The sequence below is a fragment of the Oryx dammah genome, unplaced genomic scaffold (genome assembly GCF_014754425.2).
Source record: "Oryx dammah isolate SB20612 unplaced genomic scaffold, SCBI_Odam_1.1 HiC_scaffold_15, whole genome shotgun sequence".
NCBI lineage: Eukaryota > Metazoa > Chordata > Mammalia > Artiodactyla > Bovidae > Oryx > Oryx dammah.
Window position 1 is genome coordinate 36,210,405 of NW_024070199.1, and position 23,074 is coordinate 36,233,478.

Sequence of the window (23,074 nt, forward strand, 5' to 3'; positions counted from 1 at the left end):
CTGAGCACCAAAGAATTGATGCTTTTGAACTGTGGTATTGGAGAAGATTCTTGACAGTCCCGTGGACTGCAAGGAGATCCAAGCAGTCAATCCTGAAGGAAATCAGTGTCAGACAAGACTGAGAGACTGAACTTAACTGAACTGGACATGGCCCTACCCATTAGAGCAAGACCCAGTATCCCCCTCAGTTAGTCTCTCCCATCAGGACATTTCCATAAGCCTCTTATTCTCCATCAGAGGAAAGAGAGAATGAAAACCACAGTCACAGAAAACTAACCAATCTGATCACATGAATCACAGCCTTGTCAAACTCAATGAAACTATGAGCCATGCCATGTAGGGCCACTCAAGGCAGATATATCATGGTGGAGAGTTCTAAAAAACGTGGTCCACTGGAGAAGGGAATGGCAAACCACTTCAATATTCTTGCCTTGAGAACCCCATGAACAGTATGACAAGGCAAAAAGATAGGACACTGAAAGATGAACTTCCCAGGTTGGTAGGTGCCCAATATGATACTGGAAATCAGTTGAGAAATAACTCCAGAAAGAATGAAGAGACAGAGCCAAGGCAAAAACAGCACCCAGCTGCAGATGTGACTGGTGATAGAAGCAATGTCCAATTCTGTAAATAGCAGTATTGCATAGGAATCTGGAATGTTAGGTCCATGAATCAAGGCAAATTGGAAGTGGTCAAACAGGAGATGGCAAGAGTGAACGTGGACATTTTAGGAATCACCAAACTAAAATGGACTGGAATGGGGGATATTAAGTCAAATGACCATTATACTGTGGGCAAGAATCCCTTAGAAGAATTGGAGTAGCCATCATAATCAACAAATTGGCCTTGGATTACAAAATGAAGCAGGTCAAAGGGTAATCAGTGTTTTGCCAAGAGAATGCACTGGTCATAGCAAACACCCTCTTCCAACAACAAAAGAGAAGACTCTACACACGGACATCACCAGATGGTCAATACTGAAATCAGATTGATTATATTCTTTGCAGTCAAGCGGAAAGAGCGAGGATGAGAAAGAGAACTGATGACTTCTGATTTCTTAGGTCCAGGCACTGAGATCTTTGGATCTGCTCTGGTTCCTATGTCCCAGATCCCCAGAATCCTTCCAAATAGTCTCCCCTTTCTTTGAAGCCAGTTGGAGTTGGGCTCCTCTCACTTGTGTTTCAGAATTGGTTCCAGATCCTTCCCGAACATTATGCACCTCCCAGACCCAAACAAAGGCACCCATTTGTTTCAGGACCATTAAGAGTGAAACCTTTTATTCTTTACTGAGAATAGGGTTTGCAGAGCACCAAATGCAGTTCACCAGCATCCTGGGCAGGAGTGTCCTAAGTGTAAGCCAGTGTGTGTTAGGAGTGGCCTGATTGATTCCTGAACCAGTCCAAGATTTACACTGCCTGTGCCAGGCCAATCCTGTCATTTCCTCGATCAAAAACTGAGAAATACAGCCTCAGGAAGACTTCACCAAGGACCCAGGTCTCTGAGATGTTATCTTGCTCTGTGCCTCCTCTAAAGGTGGTAAAGCAGTGGCCTTGAGAATCCTGGGGGAGTCAGAGACACACATCAGTCAGCCTGAGCCCTTTCCTGCAAATGCCTTCAATATCCAGACTCAGCACAGTTCTTGGTTTTATTTCACTCTTTTGCTTACTATCAGGTGATTTTCTCGGCATCTGGGGATTTGAGGGTTCATCCCACATGAGAAAGGGCCAAGGTATGTGGCTGCCATATGGCAGGGTGTAGAGGATGGGAAGATAGAAAATTTGGGATTATCAGAAACAAAGCAATATACAAAGAAATGATAAACAGCAAAGTCCTACTGTAGAGCGCAAAAAACCATATTCAATAAACAGTAGTGAAAAAGAATAAAAAAGAATATATATTTCTGTATGTGTACAACTGAGTCAGTTTGCTGTGCAGCAGAACTTAAGGCAACACTGAAGATCAGCCATCAGTTCAGTTCAGTTCAGTCACTTAGTCGTGTCCCACTGTTTGCGACCCCATGAACCGCCATACTTCAATACAATTTTTTTGAAAATGAGTGTCCCATAGTTCTCCTCACACTCCCTGTTTCTTTCCTTCTGACTCCTGCTCTTTGTTTTTTTCTGCAGAGAATGCTGGTTCTTCTCCTGCATCCCCAGAACCTGTTCTTTATTAAAAAAAATTTTTTTACTTTTATATTCAAGTATAGGTAATAACAATATTCTGAGTTTCAGGTGGACAGTAAAGTGACTCAGTCAAACATATACATGTATCCTTGTCCCAAAGATTCCCCTCCCATCCAGGCTGCCACATAACATTGAGCAGAATTCCCTGTGCTGTATTCAGTAGCTCACTGTTTGTTAGCCATTTTAAATACATTCATAGAGGTGCTTACAATTCATTCTTTAAGACTTAGCTCAGGCCCTCTGGGAAGCCTGCTTGGATCCACACTCACCCTCTTTGGCCACTCCAGGAATGGTTGGGTGACTTACTCTGGTGCTTCACCCCCACCTATCAGTCTGAAGCCCTCATCACTCTAATAAGTGCCCAGTGCCCCTTAGCAAAGCACCTTGGGGTGCCATTTGCATGAAATCCAGTGTAGATTTGCCTAGAACCAAGTGGGCTTCCTTGTAGCTCCATGAGGTGGGGGGTTAGAATTACTGAAATTCCGGATCTGCCTCAAAGCCTTCTGTGAGCCCTTCAGAGCCTGTTCTGAACTCCCTTGGGAGCTGTCAAGAAGCCTCCACCCTATGCTGCAACTGAGCCATCACAGGGTCCCCTTATGTGCTCTAGCATTCAAACTCTCCACCAAGGGGTCGGGTACCCATGTCATTTATCATTCAAACAAGGAGAACACGGAGAGGGAAGGGAGACTGTTAATCCCTAGGGTGGAACAGCACACTGGGACTGTCCTCAGCCATCCCCATGCCACATGGCCTATTTTCAGGGACTGCTAGAGCTGACTTTCCATGTTTATGCATCTGAGAGCTCTGAATTGAAGCTCTTTGAGGACTGAGGACCTTAGTGTTCCCATCTCCTTGTGACTCCCACCATGCTAGCATTGGGTGGTGTCTCCACATTTATTTCAGGAAGATTGATGTCCCAGACGGCCCTTTACTCTCAAGTGGTTTATTTAGTGGGAGGCTCTGGCCCAGCCACAGGGCTCAGCAGCACCTGCAATGGTGAGACTAGACCTGCAGATGGTGTCCTCCTCCCAGCAACAGCCCAAATAAAGGTTCCTACAAGTTTCAGTTTGAGAATCAACCCTCAGGACTGTCCCCTCACCTTGAAGATGTAGGCACGAGCTGGTACTGGGTAGTTGATGCCATTGATGGTGAAGATAAGAGAGGGCAGGATATTGATGGCAAAACATGAAATATAGTACTGTTAGAGAGAGAGGGAAAGAGGTTGGCCCTGGAGATCCTTGTTGTGAATGGAGACTGGGAGTGACCCTTTGGCAGGACCCTTCACCTTGAAACCATGGGGCGTGGCACGGATGAGCCTCTGGATGTTAATAACCAGACTTGTTGGACCTTGGATCAGTGATGTCCCGGTGTCCAAAACAGCATGGCATCCTCCAGAACAAGCAATAACCTTTCGTTTCATGGAAATGCTGCCAGACAGTGGGACAAAGTGGACATGAAGGTAACTCTGAGTCTCCCCAGGGCTGCCCCCTGCCCGACTGTCTCCTGAATATCCCTTCGTCTCTTTCCCCGACTCTTCCTTTTCTCTGGACATGGCAACTTTCTTGACACCCTTAAGTGCAGCACTTGAATACACCAGGCTCTTTTGTACCTTGACACAAGGTGGTCTTCCTTCTTAGAAGACCCCCCTTTCCCTTTCTAGGTAACTTCTCATCCTTTAGATTTCTGCTTAATTGTCATGATTTCAGGGAAGTCTTTCCCATGGTGTATATCAGTCTCTTATCTTGGTTCGTCTCTGTAGACCCTTCCTCATGTCTAGCATGTACCAAAGTGATAATTCAATGTGTGTGTGAGTCACTTCATGTACATTTGCCTTTTTAGGTGTGAGGGCAAGTTTATTCTCATCAGACCCCCAAAGTGCCTGGCACACAGTGGAGGCACAATGCTTGTCTGTTGAATGAGTAATGAACACTGTGAAAATAATGAATGAGGAACAATCAGAGAGCTATATCCGGTGTCAAACAAAAATGGGTCAAACACACAGTGAAGATGGAAGTTCCCAGGGGCAGCAGATTCTCATAGGGATGGGGAAGACCGGCTGCCCTGGGAGAGGGTGTCTCCCAGCACTGCTCACTCACCCAGCTCAGACACTGAGGCCTTGGCCAGGCGATACCTGAGTAGCCCATGGAAACTCCAAAGGACAGAGCCACTTTTTTTCTGAGGGTATTACACAGAATCCCATCAATTATTGCCCCTTGTTCTCAAGACATTTCTGGATCCCTCCTTCCTGATTCTCTCAGTTACAGCATCTGCTGCACTGTGTGTCCGGGGTAGGCAATAGGTAGCTATGATCATGTAGGGTGTATTTTATTATGAGTCGCTTTCAGGTGTCAAGACTGTGGCCAACCTCTCTCCACTGCTGGCTAGCTCCTCCTTAAGGAGATCAGTTTTCCCCGTTTATTCAGGACTTTCCCTGTTTTTAAACCGACATTTATACCTACTGAGACTTCCTCAGTCCTGTGTAAACATGAATAGTTGGTCATCTTATCACAGCTCTGTTCAGGCTGAGAAAATTCTCCCTGATTCTCTTTTCACCACAGCGTAGGGTCCTCTGACAGTGATCCCTATCTCACACTCAGCGGTGCAGTCCTCCCCTAGCTGCACAGGCCTCTCTGGATCCTGTTTAGGACCCTGGTCAGAGCCCTGGTCAGGAGGTGTGGGGCGATTATGAACCCATGGGTGGTTTGTGTATCTATGTGTTTGTATGTGTCACTGTGTGTTTGCTTCTGTGTCTCTGTGTGCCTATGCATGTTTAAGTGTGTCTGTGTGTTTAATTGGCTTGCTTATGTTTTTATGTGCCAGCTTGTATGTTTGTATGTGCCTGCTTGTGTGTTTGCATGTGTCTGTGTGTCTGTCTGTGTCATTGTGGGTGGTGTATATGTCTGTTGACTATGTGTCTGTGAGTGCATTTGTGTGTGTCTGCTTGTGTCTGGATACAGATGTGGGAGCATTACTTGGGGTGACCCTCAGAGGGAGAAGGCTTACCGGTCCATGTTTACACGCCAGTGACCTGCTTGGGTCAATGGTACCCACTTGAGCTCTCCCATGTAGTAGGCTTTGTCCACACCACCAAACATCACCACACTGTCCTTCCCCCTGCATCTGTAGAGAGAAGAGAGAAGGGGATCCTTGGAGGACAGTAACAACAGCCCTGTCAGGGCTGTGCTTATCCACCTATCAAGGCCCTAATAATGTCCCCATTTACAGATACAGAAATCGAGACTAGGAGCGATTGAGAATTGGACCGAGGTCAGTCATGGGCTAATGAGTGGCACAGAAGAGGTTAGGAACTGGGCCACCTGGCCGCTCTCCACCCATTCAGTCTTCTGAAGAGGCCCTGGACCTCCTGCAACATGAGTGGTCAAAGATATCCTCGGAGGACAGTGTACTGAAGGGTTTTGGCTTCTCTCTTGTGTCAGGCCAGGAAAACCAAGGCCTGAGAGTGCTAAAGGTGTGGGTTCAGGCTCACCCAAGGTTGGCTTCCCTGGCCTGTGACCTGTGCTATTCATGAGGCCCCACATCAACAGGGCCCACACCTCTGCTATTCCTGTCTTGAAATTCCCAATTCTTGTTGAAAAGGGGGTCCACACTTCTGTTTGGGTTCCACAATTTGGTTTTATACTAGCTTCTGCAAATTGCGTAGCTGGTGCTGGGCACTGAGTGAAATGTTAGAGAGGAAGGAAAGATTTCCACTGTCCCTCTCTTTCCTTCCATTTCAAATTCATCTGGAAATCCTGTTGCATTTTCTTCCAACTCATATCCTGACACCTTCCATTAGTCTTCCTCTCCCCTCCCCACCTACACCAAGCTGCCACTCTTGAGCCCAGGAGCAGAGTTGTGTTTCAATAAAATGTTATTTATAAAAGCCTGTGCTGAAGCCAGGTGGGACCCTGGGGCCATAGTTTTCTAGATTATCTCTCAGGATACTTCTGTATCAAGTGTTCGATAATTTTCTTGCCACTGAAGCATCTCAAGCTAATTTGGAGAGAGGGCTTGTCCAGCTCAGACTTACTTGCTCAAGTGGAAGGCAAAGACAGGCTCAGAAATGGCACCTTGTTTCTTCAGGTTGTCAAAGATGGGGATGGCTCCTATGGCGGACATGCGGGGGTAGTTCAAGCCCAAGATGCCATCAAAGGGTGCACTTTCAAACCCATATTCCTCCAGGCTTAAGCCAAATGGCTGGTCAGTGATAACAAGGTCCCCAATCTGTGGGAGAGAAGAGTATTCCCACTTAGAGATTTGTGAAGTGGGGCTGAGACTGGACTGGGTGCACTACCATTAGATCCTCAGGGAAGAACTGAGGCCCAGCTTTCTCTTCGGTGAACGTCAGATAGTTAGACTTAGCTGGGAGGGGAATTTGGGTTCCATTTGTGTGGGTAATAGATGTTAAAACATCTATTCCTCTGGGTGAGTCAAATTGGCCTCAAGCCTTCTACACAGGCAGGGCAAGAGTCAGGTCAGGACACAGTGGTGCCCCCTTGAGGACAAAATGAGTAGAGAGCAGGATAGCTTTCTCTTAGGCATAGCTGTGATCTGATGACAGAGGGAGACTGAATTAATTGTTATGGATTATGGATTCCACATCTGCCCAGGAAGACAGAAGTTCATTTTAGAATGTTGCTGACAGGGTTCTTATGAAACTACCACCTGGGAAATACACTTTTGGGGATATGTGTGTGTTTGTGCTACTGTGTATGAGAGAAAGACAGTAAGAGATAGAGGGGAACTACCCAGGTACTTTGGGGGAGACAGGCTATAGGTTTTATTAGACTCTCAAAGGCCCCATATATTGAGAACACACTTATCAGGCCCCCTTACATCTCTGGCCTCCTGCTTATCCACCCTGGATATCTGAAGTGCTTGTCTGCACCCAGGGTCCCCAGATTGGTTTTATCCTTTCCCCAAACAACCACCACCAGCTTTGGTTCTGACAAGCCAGCCCAGCTCTACCACTTATCACATGTGTGACCTCAGCAAGCCCTTGCTGTCTGCACCTCAGCTTCCTCATCTGTTTCGTTAGCTAATCAACACATCTGCTGTGTGGGGTTGTTGCAGGATTAAGCCAGTTATTACCTGAAAGTGTCCAGGACAGTCTGAGAATATAAACGTCAGTGCTTTTTTCCCCTCTACTTGCACCCAGCAAAATGAAACTTGTGCTGCTCATGGGCAGAGGAGCTGCAAGTCCACAGCCCAAGGCACTCTCTGAGTTAACTAATCTGGGAGTTTGTATGATGTCACCATGGGTGCTGTCTCCCCAGGGAAAGGACACTGTGGGTAGGATGACCAATCCCTAGGGCAGTTAAGGGAGGTCAGGTTCTGCCAGCTGGTCCTGTATCTGTTTTGTAAGCAGCAGTCACTCCATAGTCAGTCCTGACTCAACTTCTGTTTATACATTACCCGAATGGTGTCATAAGCAAGTAATCCCTTGATTATCCCAGATCCATAGATTATGTTGAAGGTCTCTTGGGTAGGCCGGTAGGTGGAAGACTCGTTATACTTGAAGGTATTGTGTTTATCTGCACACAGAAGAGATGATTGTTAGGCAGGTGTCAAGGGTGTAGAAGAGGGTGGCAGGGTAAGTGAAAGAAGGTAGGTTGGGGTGTGTCTGTACTCACAACAGGCTGGACTGGTGCAAAAGATGGAAGACACCCAAAAGTCAGATGAGCCTGTGTCAAAGACAACCCGGAATTCCTGAGGGGGTGTTCCAATGGTGATATTATCAACATAGATGAGCTATAGGGTCCGGGAGGAGTGTGTTAGTGTATATTTGGTTCCCTTTGATTCTCACACTGCTGCCTCCCTCTGTGTGTCACATGTCTCCCGAGATCACTTTCCAACCACCGTGGAGCTCACAGCCTTTGCTCACAGAGGTGCCTGCATTTGATATTTTTTCCTGTGCTATGCGGTATGCAGGTTATTGACTCTACAACCAGGCATTGAAGCAGCACCTCCTGCATTGGAAGCCCAGAGTCATAAGCACTGGGCCTCCAGGGAAGTCCTGGTGCCTTCATTTGAGAAGATCTCTAGTCTCCTCTTCGAACTCAACCTGAGCTCCTCCTTCTCCAGGAGGTCCCCCGTGATCAACCCCAGCCATTCCCTCTAAACTCAGACCATGTCCAATCAATACCACACAGGTAACCCTGTCATTTGACGTGTATTTACTCTTTGCCTATCTCTCAGGCTGGCATGAGCAGTCTGGAAGACAAAATGTGCCCTTTTTTCTAATCTAATAACAATAACCACAGTCTTAGATTCTTATGGCCTTACACAGATTAGGGGTTCAGTAACATTTACTGCTGTGGTTCTTGCATCTGTGGATGTTGAACTCCTGTGCCTGAGGATTCACACTTGCTCTGCAGTTGGCTTTATCTTTTGAACAGAGATGGCTCACCCTTCATCTGTAACTGAGTGGCTCACTTAGTTTAGAAGGAGCAATCTCCCTCAAACTAAAGACACATTTTTGACACAAAAATGGATGTTTACCTGCCACATGGTCATTGCTGGTCCCAGTCACCACATACGAAGAGTTGAGGATGAGAATGCCTCCTCTCATGGGTGGGGTCCCTGTTTCTCAGTGTTTCTGCCTCCTGCAGGAGCCCCAGCCCCAACATCCCACCTGCCACCTCCAGAAGAACCCCAGTGCTAAGCCACACCCCAGGGCGCATGTGGAGCACCATCCCCCCAACACACTCACATCAAGGAAGTTCCTCATGGGTAGAAAAGTTATATTTGAGTTACCAGTAGAAATCTGGGACAGTCTATAAGCGTGTTCCTTCAGGAAAATGTTCAGCAAGTTGTTTTCACTGAGAGTTTCTCCCATGGTCTTCATTTTTGTTAGAGGTATTCTTTCACCAAAATTGGGGGGAAGAACAAAGAAGCAACAATTAGCTGTCTCTGTTAAGGTATAAATATCATTGTAATGGCACTGTGTATTTTCCAATCATTTTTTCTGAGTGTCACATTATTATCAGAATTTTATGCATGTACCATGACAAAGACACACAGTTGAATACAGGTTCTGTTCCATAATCTTGGGTAAGCCATATGACCATGTGGTGTCTCAGTCTCTGCCATTCCACTCTATCCTTCTCAAGGTGCTCAGGAAGGGAGGTGGAAGGGGAATTCTTATCCTCTTTTTACAGGGGAGGAATTTGAAATGCAGGAAAATTGTGAGTTGGCTGTGGTTACACTGCTTGTCAGATGTAAAACAATGTTTAAGCAGCTCTATCCTTCACCATGTTGAAATAGAAGAGAGGGTTGAAAAAAGAATCCAGGAGATAGGGAACAAAATAAGGAAATTAAGAGGCTCAAGAAGGAAGGACAAGTCAAAAAAAAAAATTAAAAGGAAAGAAAACAACACAGAGAGATTTGCACTCACAGAGGCTTCCAAAGAGATGGAGACATAATGAGAGAGATAAAGAGATGCAGTCATAGACATATACACTGAAGCAGAGAGAGAACAGAGAGGACATGTTGAATAAAATGTTATTCCACAGGACCACATCTACATCTGCACTGGCTGTGCACTGAACAATTCCAAGGAGTTACATTTTCAACAGGTCACAACATAACTGGACCCCAAGAGTTGTGCAACCATGCAAATCTATGCCAAGACCCTGGGACCCAAAGTTCCTATAGCAAGGTACTTATCAGTCAGTAAGAATTGAACTTTAAGACTGTTAGGGAAATATTCCTTTCTTTTCTAATCCCGATGGGTGGAAGAATAATTAGACAAAAAGAAAAATCCCAGAAAGGAAAATGATGTGGCTCACAGTCCCCATACTTACATGACTATGCACTCTGAGAGGGCCACCAGCCCGAGGAGCACAAGCCACTTCATGCTTCTTTCCTGGCTCCACGTACTCAGGGAAGCTTTAGTTATTTAGCATGCAGTGGTGACTAGGAGCTTCTAGTTATATGTGCTCTAACCTGCCCTAATTGTCCCCTTTAGGGCACTAATGGATCTGATAAAAACACAAATCTCTTGATAAGATTTTTATTTTCATCATTGTCCTTAGGGAATGGTTTTAGAAAATTCTCAGAATACAGAGAATTCTACTGTGATCTCTTCTTTGTCACTTGCCTGGAAAACCAAACTGATCTGCATGGACATCTAAGAGTATGGGAAACTTGCCAACGTGAAGAAAAAACTGCTAAGAACATCAAAAAAATGAATATTAGGGGCCATGCTATCATTCATAATCTTGTGTGGTCTCTCTAGCCACTTCATGAGGTGTGGTTTGTGGTCCTCAGTTGCAGAGGAGATTGCTAGGAGGATAAGTTGTCAAATGGCAAAGTGAAGACTTCAGGGACAGCCCAGGGACAAACAGCTGGCTTTAGGTAGTGGGTCTAATGGCCGAGATCAGGGGCACCTATGATGCCAGTCTGCATCAAAGATTTAGGGCAGAGCAGTACTTCAATTGCATGGTTTCAGTATTGGAAGAAATGTTATATGCATCCACAAGATATTTTATATCATCCAACAAATGTACAAGGAAGAACTGTATGCTGGGTTCTGAGTTAGAGGCTTCAAAGTCAAAGTTGATCAAGACAAAAGTAGTGTTTATCTTATGCAAACTAGCACTCTAGTTCTCACAAACTCATGGCCCCAGGAGGCAAGAGAAATGATACTAGGATTAGGTGGCCATGTTGGACCCTGGGCAGTACAGGCCTTACCACTGGGAGCAAGCAGCCTTTCCTCCACTTCAATCATGCTGGAAAGCAGGACAGTTGGCCATGTTTTCAAGAAAAGTCAGAAGTTTGGATATTTATGTACAATCTACTGATTTTAATGTTAGCCACTGATTCCCGTGCCCTGCCCCCCCCCACCTGCTCCCTGGAAGAATACAGTGGGAATGTAACCTCCACAATGGTGTGCTGAGTTCAGCCTTCATTCTATGCAGGTTTTATTATAGGCCTAGAGGTGGGAGTGCAGTTGGGATGGAGAGGGATTTAATTCAAGTTAAGTGATTTAAAAAGAGACTGAATGCATACTAAACATGTTAGTTTTCTTTCTATTTACAAAGAAAGATCATTGGGGGCATATAAACTGATGAATGTAACTGCTGAAGATAAATAGATATATTTCTGATAAAATTTCCCAGTAGGGTCTATAAGGTGAAAAACTTTGTCTGCCAAAACAAACATCTTACCAACCAAAGAAGACAAAACTGTTGCAGCCCAGGTAAAGGTGATCATGTTTTATGACTCCTTCCAGGATTTCCAGGGCCTATTCTTGCGTGATACCTATCCAGGACTGTCCCATGGGTAAAAAAGGAACCTCTCCTTGTCACTAGGTGTGTATAGATGGGGCAGTGTGTCTTAACCCTCATTTTTTCACATTGTTTAAATTCAGTTTTGGTGGTTAAATCCCCACAGGCGGAGTATGACATCATCTGACAAATAACACACATATATGCCCTTTGAACTGTGGTGTTGGAGAAGACTCTTGAGAGTCCCTTGGACTGCATGGAGATCAAGCCAGTCAACCCTAAAGGAAACCAGTCCTGAATATATATTGGAAGGACTGATGCTGAAGCTGAAGCTTCAATACTTTGGCCACCTGTTGGGAAGAACTGACTCATTGGAAAAGACCTTGATGCTGGAAAAGACCAAAGGCAGGAGGAGAAGGGGATGACAGAGGATGAGATGGTTGGATGGCACCACCGACCACTGACCAATGGACATGAGTTTGAGTGAGCTCTGTGAGTTGATGATGGACAGGGAAGCCTGGCATGCTGCAGTCCATGGGGTCGCAAAAGTCAGACACAGCTGAGCAACTGAACTGAACTGAACTGAACTGAACTTGCCTTTTAACTCAGCAATTCTACACTGGGGATGTATCCAAATACTACACTGGTGAAAACAGAAAAAGCTGTGTGAACAAACCATCTACTGCATATTGTTCTTAAAAGTAAAATATCAGCAAGGTACCAGAAGTGACCATCCACAGGGACATGTGGAATAAGGAACAGGGCATCCCAACACCTGGGTATAATGTGGATGGAGGGAGGAGTGGGTTGGGTGACTTCTTCGGAGTGCACTGTTTATTTAGTTTTTAAAAGAAGACAGTTTAAAAAGGTTCTTATAGTTTGTTTCTTCCATATACACATATATGTCTATTTTCACTTAGAATGAGTAGGAAAATTAGCAAAAAACTACTAAAATGTAATTTATGGGTGAGGGACAGGGAAGTGAGTTTTTTTTTGTTTTATACTTTGATATCCAATGATGCAAATATGTTACCAAATCAAGAAATAGATAATCACAACCATCAAATTGAGGACAAAGCCTAATAAGTATAATGGTATCAGGTTGGTGACTAGCTGCATATAACAAAACATTACTTAAATGGCCTTAAAACTCAGAATTATGACTCTATATTCAGAGTGGAATATCTTCTAAGGACAAACAAAAATACTGCCCATTCAAAAAAAAACCAAAGAAAACCAAAAGAAAAAAAAGGAAAGGAATCTGAAACTGTATTTGACAACTTATTGTTGCTGATATTGCTTCTATTATTGTGACAGTATCATATGTATGTTACAAGTTAAAGCAAGTCAGTAATTAAAGCTAATGTTCTGAAGTAAGACTTTCAGTAGTTAGAGAAAAGAGGTTCACACATAACATAAAGAAGCTTATGTAAAACCCTGCTGTCTTAAATCTTGAACTGAAATCATAAGTTTGTACCAACTGATTATATTCCTTTTTTTTTTAAAGGAATATCTCTACTTCCTGCTCTGACCACTGTAAAGCCTAGAAACAACAACTGATAACAGTGACTATCCTGAGGTCTAACATGTAGCCTCTAAATGCATTCCCACCAGACAATCCATGGATTCTTAAAGAGATGGCTGATTTCAGGACTGGGTCAAGAAATGCACCAAATTATTTTGGGAATCTTGAAGGACCAGAAAGTTGAGGGACTTTAAAGACCAGTGGGACCTCGACAGAAAGCTTAGGAATTCATTTAGCATAAATTCCAATCGATTGAAATAAATTAAATGTATATATGTCAGAAATTTCAAATGGTAATGTTGTTGTTCAGTTGCCCAGTCATGTCGAGATCTCTCTGACCCCATGAACTGCAGCACGCCAGACTTCCCTGTCCCTCACCATCTCCTAGAGTGTGCCCAAGTTCATGCCCATTGCATTGGTGATGCCGTCCAGCCCTCTCATCCCCTGACCCCTTCTTCTCCTTCTGCCCTCAATATTTCCTAGCATCAGGGACTATTCCAATGAATCAGTCTCCAACACAGGTGACCAAAATATTGGAGATTCAACTTCAGCATCATTCCTTCCAATGAATATTCAGGGTTGATTTCCCTTAAGATTGACTGGTTTGATCCCCTTGCTGTCCAAGGGACTCTCAGGATTCTTTATCAGCATCACAGTAAAAAGTCATCAGTTGTTTGACAGTCTGCTTTCTTTATGGTCCTGCTCTCACAACTGTATGTCGCCAGTGGAAAAACCATAACCTTGACTATATGGACCTTTGTCAGCAGAGTGATGTCTCTGCTTTTCAACACACTGTTTATGTTTGTCATAGCTTTCCTGGCAAGAAGCAACCATCTTCTGATTTCATGGTTTAAGTTACTATCCACAATGCTTTTAGAGGCTAAGATGAAGAAATCTGTCACTGCTTCCACATTTTCCCTTCTATTTGCCATGAAGTAATCGGGGTAGACCCCATGACCTTAGTTTTTTAATATTTAGTTTTAAGCTGGCCAAAGGTGTCCAGATGTTAATAGACAACATCTAATTTGTCACTGTGACAGATTGCTAGGGCACCAACTCACCATTCTGAGCACTAAGAAAGGAAAATAATCATCAATATTGAAGCTGTTTTTGTATCTATGAAACATATTTCATGTAACTACAAACAGTAAAAGGAATATTATTTAGATTAAAGAATTTCAGGAATTAAATTCAAAGGAGTAATAGAAACAGGAAAGCACTATTTTGAAACGTTCTCATGAAATAATTCTAGGCAAAGGTCTACAATAGATGCTGAAACTGTAAGTGAACTATAGAAGGGGATGTTCATAATGGATTCATGAGGTTGGCAACATCTTAACCCACTGCATTCCAACATCTACCAAAGTGAGGCAGCAGGAAAATATGAGCCTCTTGAAGCAGTATCATAAGAGATATATATCTGCATATGAAATATTCCAATAAAAATTTTTGAGCTCAAGTATAGATTAGGCTGTGAAAGTGCTGCACTCAATATGCCAGCAAATTTGGAAAACTCAGCAGTGGCCACAGGACTAGAAAAGGTCACTTTTAATCCAACCCCAAAGAAAGCCAATGCCAAAGAATGCTCAAACTACTGCACAACTGCACTCATCTCACACGCTAGTAAAGTAATGCTGAAAATTCTCCAAGCCAGGCTTCAGCAATACATGAACTGTGAACTTCCAGATGTTCAAGCTGGTTTTAGAAAAGGGAGAGGAACCAGAGATCAAATTGCCAACATCTGCTGGATCATGGAAAAAGCAAGAGAGTTCCAGAAAAATATCTATTTCTGCTTTATTGACTATGCCAAAGCCTTTGACTGTGGATCACAATAAATGTGGAAAATTCTGAAAGAAATGGGAATACCAGACCACCTGACCTGCCTCTTGAGAAACCTATATGCAGGTCAGGAAGCAACAGTTAGAACTGGACATGGAACAACAGACTGGTTCCAAATAGGAAAAGGAGTACGTCAAGGCTGCATATTGTCACTCTGCTTATGTAACTTATATGCAGAGTACATCATGAGAAACACGGGGCTGGAAGCAGCACAAGCTGGAATCAAGATTGCTGGGAGAAATCTCAGTAACATCAGATATGCAGATGACAGCACCCTTATGGCAGAAAGTGAAGAGGAACTAAAGAGCCTCTTGATGAACGTGAAAGAGGAGAGTGAAAAATTAGGCTTAAACCTGAACATTCAGAAAACTAAGATCATGGCATCTGGTCCCACTTCATGTGAAATGGATGGGGAAACAGGGGAAACAGTGTCAGACTTTATTTTTGGGGCTCCAAAGTCACTGCAGATGGTGACTGCAGCCATGAAATTAAAAGACGCTTACTCCTTGGAAGCAAAGTCATGACCAGCCTAGGTAGCATATTGAAAAGCAGAGACATTACTTTGCCAACAAAGGTCCATCTAGTCAAGGCTACGGTTTTTCCAGTGGTCATGTATGAATGTAAGAGTTGGACTGTGAAGAAAGCTGAGCGCCAAAAAATTGATGCTTTGAACTGTGGTGTTGGAGAAGACTCTTGAGAGTCCCTTTGACTGGAAGGAGATCCAACCAGTCAATCCTGAAGGAAATCAGTCCTGAATATTCATTGGGAGGTCTGATGCTGAAACTGAAACTCCAATGCATTTGGCCACCTAATGCGAAAAACCAACTCATTGGAAATGACCCTGATACTGGGAAGGATTGAAGGCAGGAGGAAAAGGGGAAGACAGAGGATGAGATGGTTGGATAGCATCACTGATGCGATGGACAGGAGTTTGAGTGAAGTAGATCAGTCCTGGGTGTTTATTGGAAGGACGGATGCTGAAGCTGAAACCCCATTACTTTGGCTACCTGATGTGAACAGCTGACTCATTAGAAAAGACCCTGATGCTGGGAGGGATTGGGGGTGGGAGAAGGGGATGACAAAGGATGAGATGGCTGGATGGCATCACTGACTCGATGGACAGGAGTTTGATGAACTTCGGGAGTTGGTGATCGACAGGGAGGCCTGGAGTGCTGAGATTCATAGCGTTGCAAAGAATTGGACACAACTGAGTGACTGAACTGAATTGAACTGACTGATAGATCAGACATCCCAGAGTGTGAAGTCAAGTGGGCCTTAGGAAATATCACTATGAACAAAGATAATGGAGGTAATGGAATCCCAGCTGAGCTATTTCAAATCCTAAAAGATGATGCTGTAAAAGTGCTTCACTCAATATGCCAGCAAATTTGGAAAACTTAGCAGTGGCTACAGGACTAGAAAGGTCAGTTTTGATTCCAGTCCCAAAGAAAGGCACTGCAAAGAATCTTCAAACTATTGCACAATTGCTCATTTCACACGTTAGCAAAGTAATGCTCAAAATTCTCTAAGCTAGGCTTCAACAGCACATTAAATGAGAAATTCCAGATGTCCAAGCTGGACCTAGAAAAGGCAGAGGAACCAGATATCCAATTGCCAACATTTATTGGATCATAGAAAAAGCAAGAGAATTCTGGAAAAATACCCACTTCTTCACTGACTACACTAAACTTTTGAACATGTGTATCACAACAAACAGGAAAATTCTTAAAGAGAATGGAATAACAGACCTACTTATCTGCCCCTGAAAAACCTGTAGGCAGGTCAAGTAACAGTTACAGTTGGATGTGGAACAATGGATTGATTCCAAATAGGAAAGGAGTACATCAAAGCAGTATATTGTCACCCTGCTTATTTAACTTATATGCAGAATACAACAGAATATGCTGGGCTGGATGAAGAAAAAGGTGGCATCAAGACTTCAGGGAATAATATCAGTAAGCTCAGATATGCAGATGACATCACTCTTATGGCAGAAAGTGAAGAGGAACTAAAGAGCCGTTTGATGAAGGTGAAAGCAGAGAGTGAAAACGATGGCTTAAAACTCAGCATTCAAAAAGCTAAGAACATGGCATCTGGTCCCATCAGTTCATGGTTAATAGATGGGGAAGAGATGGAAACAGTGACAGACTTTCTTTTCTTGGGCTCCAAAATCACTGCAGATGGTGACTGCATCCATGCAATTAAAAGACACTTGCTCCTTGGAAGAAAAGTTATGATAAACCTCCTGTGGTCATGTATGGATGTGAGAGTTGGACTGTGAAGAAGGCTGAGCGCTGAAGAATTGATGCTTTTGAATTGTGGTGTTGGAGAAGACTCTTGAGAGTCCCTTGGACTGCAAGCAGATCCAACCAGTCCATTCTGAAGGAGATCAATCCTGGGATTTCTTTGGAAGGAATGATGCTAAAGCTGAAGCTCCAGTACTTTGGCCACCTCATGAGAAGAGTTGACTCATTGGAAAAGACTCTGATGCTGGGAGGGATTGGGGGCAGGAGGAGAAGGGGATGACCGAGGATGAGATGGCTGGATGGCATCACTGACTCGATGGAGGTGAGTCTGAATGAACTCCAGGAGTTGGTGATGGACAGGGAGGCCTGGCGTGCTGCGATTCTTGGGGTCGCAAAGAGTCAGACACGACTGAGAGAATGAACTGAACTGAACTGAACTGAGATAGCATATTAAAAGGCAGAGACATTACTTTGCCACAAAGGTCTGCATAGTTAAAGCTATGGTTTTTCCTGTAGTCATGTATGCACGTGAGAGTTGTACCATAAAGAAGGCTGAGCACCAATGAATTGGTGCTTTTGAACTGTGGTGTTGGAGAAGACTCTTGAGAGTCCCTTTGACTGGAAGGAGATTCAACCAGTCAATCCTGAAGGAAATCAGTCCTGAATATTCATTCATCAGTCCTGAAGGACTGACTGATGCTGAAGCTGAAGCTTCAATACTTTGGCCACCTCATGTGAAGAAATGACTCATCTGAAAAGATTCTGATGCCAGGAAAGATTGAATTTGGGAGGAGAAGGGGACAGCCGAGGATAAGATGGTTGGATGGCATCACCAACTCAATGGGCATGAGTTTGAGTAAACTCCAGGGGTTGGTGATGGACAGGGAGGCCTGGTGTGCTGCTGTCCATGGGGTAACAAAGAGTTACAAATGACTGAGTGACTGAACTCAACTGAAATGAACTGAATGTGTCCTGCTTGAGGACAGTTTCTCCTTCCTGATTCTGACTAATCTTGCTATCTTGCTGCTGCTGCTGCTGCTGCTCAGTCGCTTCAGTCGTGTCCGACTCTGTGCAACCCCATAGATGGCAGTCCACAAGGCTCCCCCATCCCTGGGATTCTCCAGGCAAGAATACTGGAGTGGGTTGCCATTTCCTTCTCCAATGCATGAAAGTGAAAAGTGAATATGAAGTCTCTCAGTCGTGTCCAACTCTTAGCGACCCCAAGGACTGCAGCCTACCAGGCTCCTCCGTACATGGGATTTTCCAGGCAAGAGGATTGGAGTGGGGTGCCATTGCCTTCTCCGCTTACTATCTTAGAATGTATATTATGGGAGTGGGTCTGGTAGGATCTTTCTATTGTTAAGTTCTAGTCCTATTATCCTAAAATGTAAATTGTGGGAGTGGGTCTGGTAAAATTTTTACAACCTTGATATATTCTTTTATCTAATCACTAAATTAAAAAAGTATATAATTCCCTTGCTGAAGACTAGTGAGGGGGGCACTCTCTGTCCCCCTTTATATGTCTGTGTCAGAAACTTTCCCTGTCTCTTACTTATTTTAAAAAACTCTTACACAAAAGCTCTTGAATGATCAAGCCTGATTCCTGGTCCTAAAGCTAAATCTTCTTCAGAGATCATGAATCTGACATCGTTCACCATAAGCTATCAATATGAGATGTTTATTTTCTTTGGAACAAAATACCGTATTTTGTACATAATAGTATTTTCCCACAAATACTCATTATGTATAATTTGTGAAATGGTCATCTCTTCCCTAAAATACTTCAGGAAAAATGAATAAAATGTAAAAACAGGAAATTAAATGAGGGTCTGTCTTGATTTAAAAGCAGATTTGCATAGCTGCAATGGATTGAATTGTGTCCACCCCCAAATTCTGATCCTTAAATCTTGACGTGATGGTATTAGGAGGTATTGCCTTTAGGAGGTACTAAGTTGACATGGGGTTTAAATGGTGGGGCCCCCATGATGGGATTAGCCTCTACCTCTTTTTCTCTCTTCTCCCTCTTCCTCCTCCCCCTCCCACATCACATGTGAGAACATAGTAAGAAGAGAACTGATGCAAATCAAGAATATCTTCACAAGGAACCCAACTGCCCACCACTTTGATCTTGCATAGTCTCCAGTCTATGACAGTCTGTGGGACTAAGAGTAGCTTTGTAGTTATTGATGCCAAATGATGAAATACAGGGTTCATGACACTATTTTTTCTTGTATTTGTTATCTTTAAAACTATTTTGTAATAAGAAATTTACAAAGTGTCCATTTTGAAGTTTCTGTCTTTAGTGATACATTGTGGGGCTCAAGGTAGCAGATTCAGGCAGGCCCCCATATGAGACAGTAGTTGGAGACACACATGCTCATTATTCCAGGTCTTCTCCTGTCATCTGAAGACTGCCCACCACACCTAACAACTCTACCCCCACCACTATCTGCATCTCTACTCCCGTGCTAAGCTGCTTAGTTATCCAGCTGGAAATCTTAATGATTCAGGACAGGGTCGGGAGAAAGAAGGAATGTGGTCATTATTAGAAAGAATTAACCGGACCACCCCCTCCCTGGTTTTCTCTTCTTTAGTGCTATCTGCAGGTGATAGACATGGAGAAAGCAATGGCAACCCACTCCAGTATTCTTTCCTGGAGAATCCCATGGGCAGAGGATCCTGGTAGGCTATAATCCATGGAGTTGCTAAGAGTCGGACACGACTGAGAGACTTCACTTTCACTTTTCACGTTCATGCATTGGAGAAGGAAATGGCAACCCACTCCAGTATTCTTGCCTGGAGAATCCCAGGGACAGAGGAGCCTGTTGGGCTGCCGTCTATGGGGTCGCACAGAGTCAGACATGACTGACTCTACTTAGCAGCAGTAGTAGCAGGTGATAGGCAGGGCCTAGGTAGGGAGGAAGTCAAAGTGGGGCTGTGGGGATAGATTGAAGAGAAGGGTGGAGGAGTTCACAACCTAGTCACCAAGAGGTGGGCAGGTTGCTCAGGACATATGAAGGAAGAAGCATTGGGAAAAGAATGGTTCCTATCAAAGGGCAAGACCTACCTGGGTCTTCTGGTTAAACTTGCTGGAGGATACTTCCTTCCTGCTTGAATTCCTGCTCCAGACATGGAGGGGATAGAGCTGTACTCACTGCTAATGAGTCACATGGAGAGGGACAGCCTCCCCAAGGGGCCCTTTGATTCCACTCTAACTGTGGGCATCATCCCCAGCCAGTCAGCAACATGGCAGGTCATCCAAAAGAAGACCTATTCAAAAAAATATTTAAAATACTATGAAATTTATCCAAGAATATTCTTGTTTCTTGTTTCCATAATTCTTTTAGGGGAGCTGATTCATCAGCCTAATGTGAGTTTCTGCTGAAATCTACAGCCTTCCCATTTGATAACTTCTGACTTATAACTGCTTGATTTCATCCCACAGAACCCAAGTGGCAGAAAATTCCAGGGGGCAAGGCCTCTAACGTTCTCCATGTCACAGCAGCTGTGTCCAAGTGGTCTTCCACTTCCTGTTCTGAGCTCAGGATCCATGGATATCACCAAGCAGTCACGGCCCCTTGCATACCAGATGCAGCCTCAGCACCCTCGGTGACATGCACCTCTCAGCCACTTGCTCACTGATTGACATTGAACTTCAGTCTGGAGCAAGTGTTCTGAAGCAAGTCCAGTCTCCCTCATTCAAGAGCTGGGAAACCAAACCCTGGGGTGTATGACTCACCCTAATGCTCTAGGTGGGATGGGGAAGTGCTGGGACCCAGGTCCTCTGGTTCTCAGGGTGGGAGAGAGAGCTCCAGGAAGGGAAATATCATCAATTGTATCCACTGCTGGGCCATTCTTAGAGGTCTGCAGGCACTAGAGTGAAAGTTCCTTTTCCCTTGACCCACAAATCTGGCTCTGATTCTATCATCAGACATGCCTTCTTGTAGAAGCAGGAAAGCAATACTTGGAGCTGGTTCTGCTGGGTTCCAGGCACAGTGGGGGCAGCCCCAGCTGGAGCGGCCTGTGGGGGCTGTCACGCAGGTGGTGCCTGACTCACTCACAGCTCAGCAGCCCCAGAGCTCTGGCTCCTCATTCACACAACACAGACCCTTGGGAAACTGGGTCAAATCAACCTGGGTTCACACCAAGTAACATTTTCTTCTCAGATTTCTGGCAGCTTAGATGCAGTGTCTTCCTCCTTCCTCAGGGAACCTTTGGCTGAGTGAGATTCAGGGCGCTGCAACTAACCTGGATTTAAGGGATGTATTCCCTCTTTGATGCTGAAAAAAGACCTTGGCGGTTTGAAGGCTTTGAGAAGGGATGAACCAGTCATGTTCTTTGAGGACTTTGATTTATAGATCTGATTGGGCAAAAAGAGACAAAACACAAGGCTGGGCTTTGCTGGGTCTGCTGATTGTGAGTTATATACCAGCCACCAGGCTTCAGGGTCAGTTGCTAATGTAAGTCATGGGCCACCTTTAGAGAAGGAGTAGAGGAAAGAGATTTTGGGCAGAGAGCAGTGTGGTCAGGGGGCCACAGGATCACACAGGGTAAGATGAGACAAGAGCGATTCCCTGTTTCTTGGCTCTATCAGTTCCCTGGAATTCCACCCCTGAGGACAAGCACACGTAGATAGTCACTGGTGGTGACCCTGGCACCTGATTCCCCTGGTGATAACCAGTTTGTGTACACAATCCTGAGTCCAGCAGCCCTGTGACAGCCTCAGTCTCCCTTCTGGGGAGGATGAGATGGTGCATTGCTGGTAACTCACAAGTGAAGTATGTAATGAGGTGCTGGTGGGTGAGCTGTGACCATCTTCTAAGTGTGGAAGGAAGATTGTAGGTGGAAGGGTAGTCATTTATTAAGCTTGGTTACCTTGGGGTTTTGCAGTGGCTATTTCCTGCATCTAGAATGTTCTTCTCCTGGCTTTCTGCATGGCTGGCTCCTTCTCAACATTTAGCATCATCTCAAATGAGTCTCTCTCACGCTTACCTTCCCTGGCCACTCCACTCTCACAAGCACAGAGCCTGATCCATTAAAGAGTCCATAGACACTGACTGCACTTCCCTCCTTCAAGAACAGAATTATAATTAGCAAAGTGTAAGGTAGGAGAGGGATAAATTGAGAGTTTGAGATTAATATAATCACACCACTACATATAAAATAGATAATCAACAAGGACGTACTATATAGCACAGAAATTCTACTCAATATTCTATAACAGGTATGGGAAAAGAATCTAAAAAAGAATGGATGCATGTGTATGTAGAATGGAATTAATTCCCCATACAATTAATACTAACACAATACAGTAAATCAACTATAGCCTTATATAAATTAAAGCCACTTAAAAAAAAAAAAGATTACATCTAGAGACCTGTGGGGCTTTTTAGACTCACAGGTTTCCAGATATGATGCTGCAAAGGGTAGAGTGGGTGTAGAAATCTTGACATTATCCGAGATTGCATTTTTCTGAGCTTTGGTATCCTTTTGCTTAGAGTGTCGTCTTTGATTTGTCTTTAGAGGATCTAATACAATGGCCTGTAGACATGAGCTAGGTGTTAGTTGAAGAATGAAAGGTAGGTGTTGGAGGGAGTATGAAATATCAGCTCCCTAGCCTTGGCTTGGGGCACAACTTACGTTTCAGAGTTCCTTTTGGGAACAGGCTGCAGCTTCCCTCTCCAAGACTAGCAAGGAATCAGACCAGGGGTGGTTTCATCCTTTCTCCTGTCCTCCTTCCCCTGTGACCTCACTGGTTTATTTTGCAGAAATTTTAAAAAAAGTTTTGGCTGCACTGGTTCTTCACTGTTCAAGTCCTCTCTATCAGCAGTGAGCAGGAGCTACCCTGTAGTTGCTGTGCTTGGGTGTTTCATTCCGGTGTTTTCTCATGTTGCACATCACAGATACTAGGGCACACAGGCTCAGTAATTGTGGCCCACTGGCTTAATTTGCCTGTGGCATCTGGAATCTTCCCCAACCAGATCTCCAATGGATATTCCAAGCACCCAGCAGATAGACTCCTAACCACTGGATTCAAAGGAAAATCCTTCT

The 23,074-nt window shown here is 44.3% G+C and overlaps 1 protein-coding gene across 1 annotated transcript; it reads right to left on the reverse strand.

Annotated features, from left to right (window-relative positions):
- Positions 1-1,406: 1,406 nt before the first annotated feature.
- LOC120874490 (pregnancy-associated glycoprotein 1-like) lies at positions 1,407-10,062 on the reverse strand. Its single transcript, XM_040255919.1, has 9 exons — positions 9,989-10,062; positions 8,896-9,046; positions 7,817-7,934; positions 7,599-7,717; positions 6,214-6,407; positions 5,187-5,303; positions 3,469-3,610; positions 3,283-3,381; positions 1,407-1,559 (listed from the first exon to the last, which is right to left on the reverse strand). Exons 1-9 carry the CDS (start codon positions 10,039-10,041, stop codon positions 1,407-1,409), a joined length of 1,146 nt encoding a protein of 381 aa, XP_040111853.1. The 5' UTR covers positions 10,042-10,062.
- Positions 10,063-23,074: the final 13,012 nt, after the last annotated feature.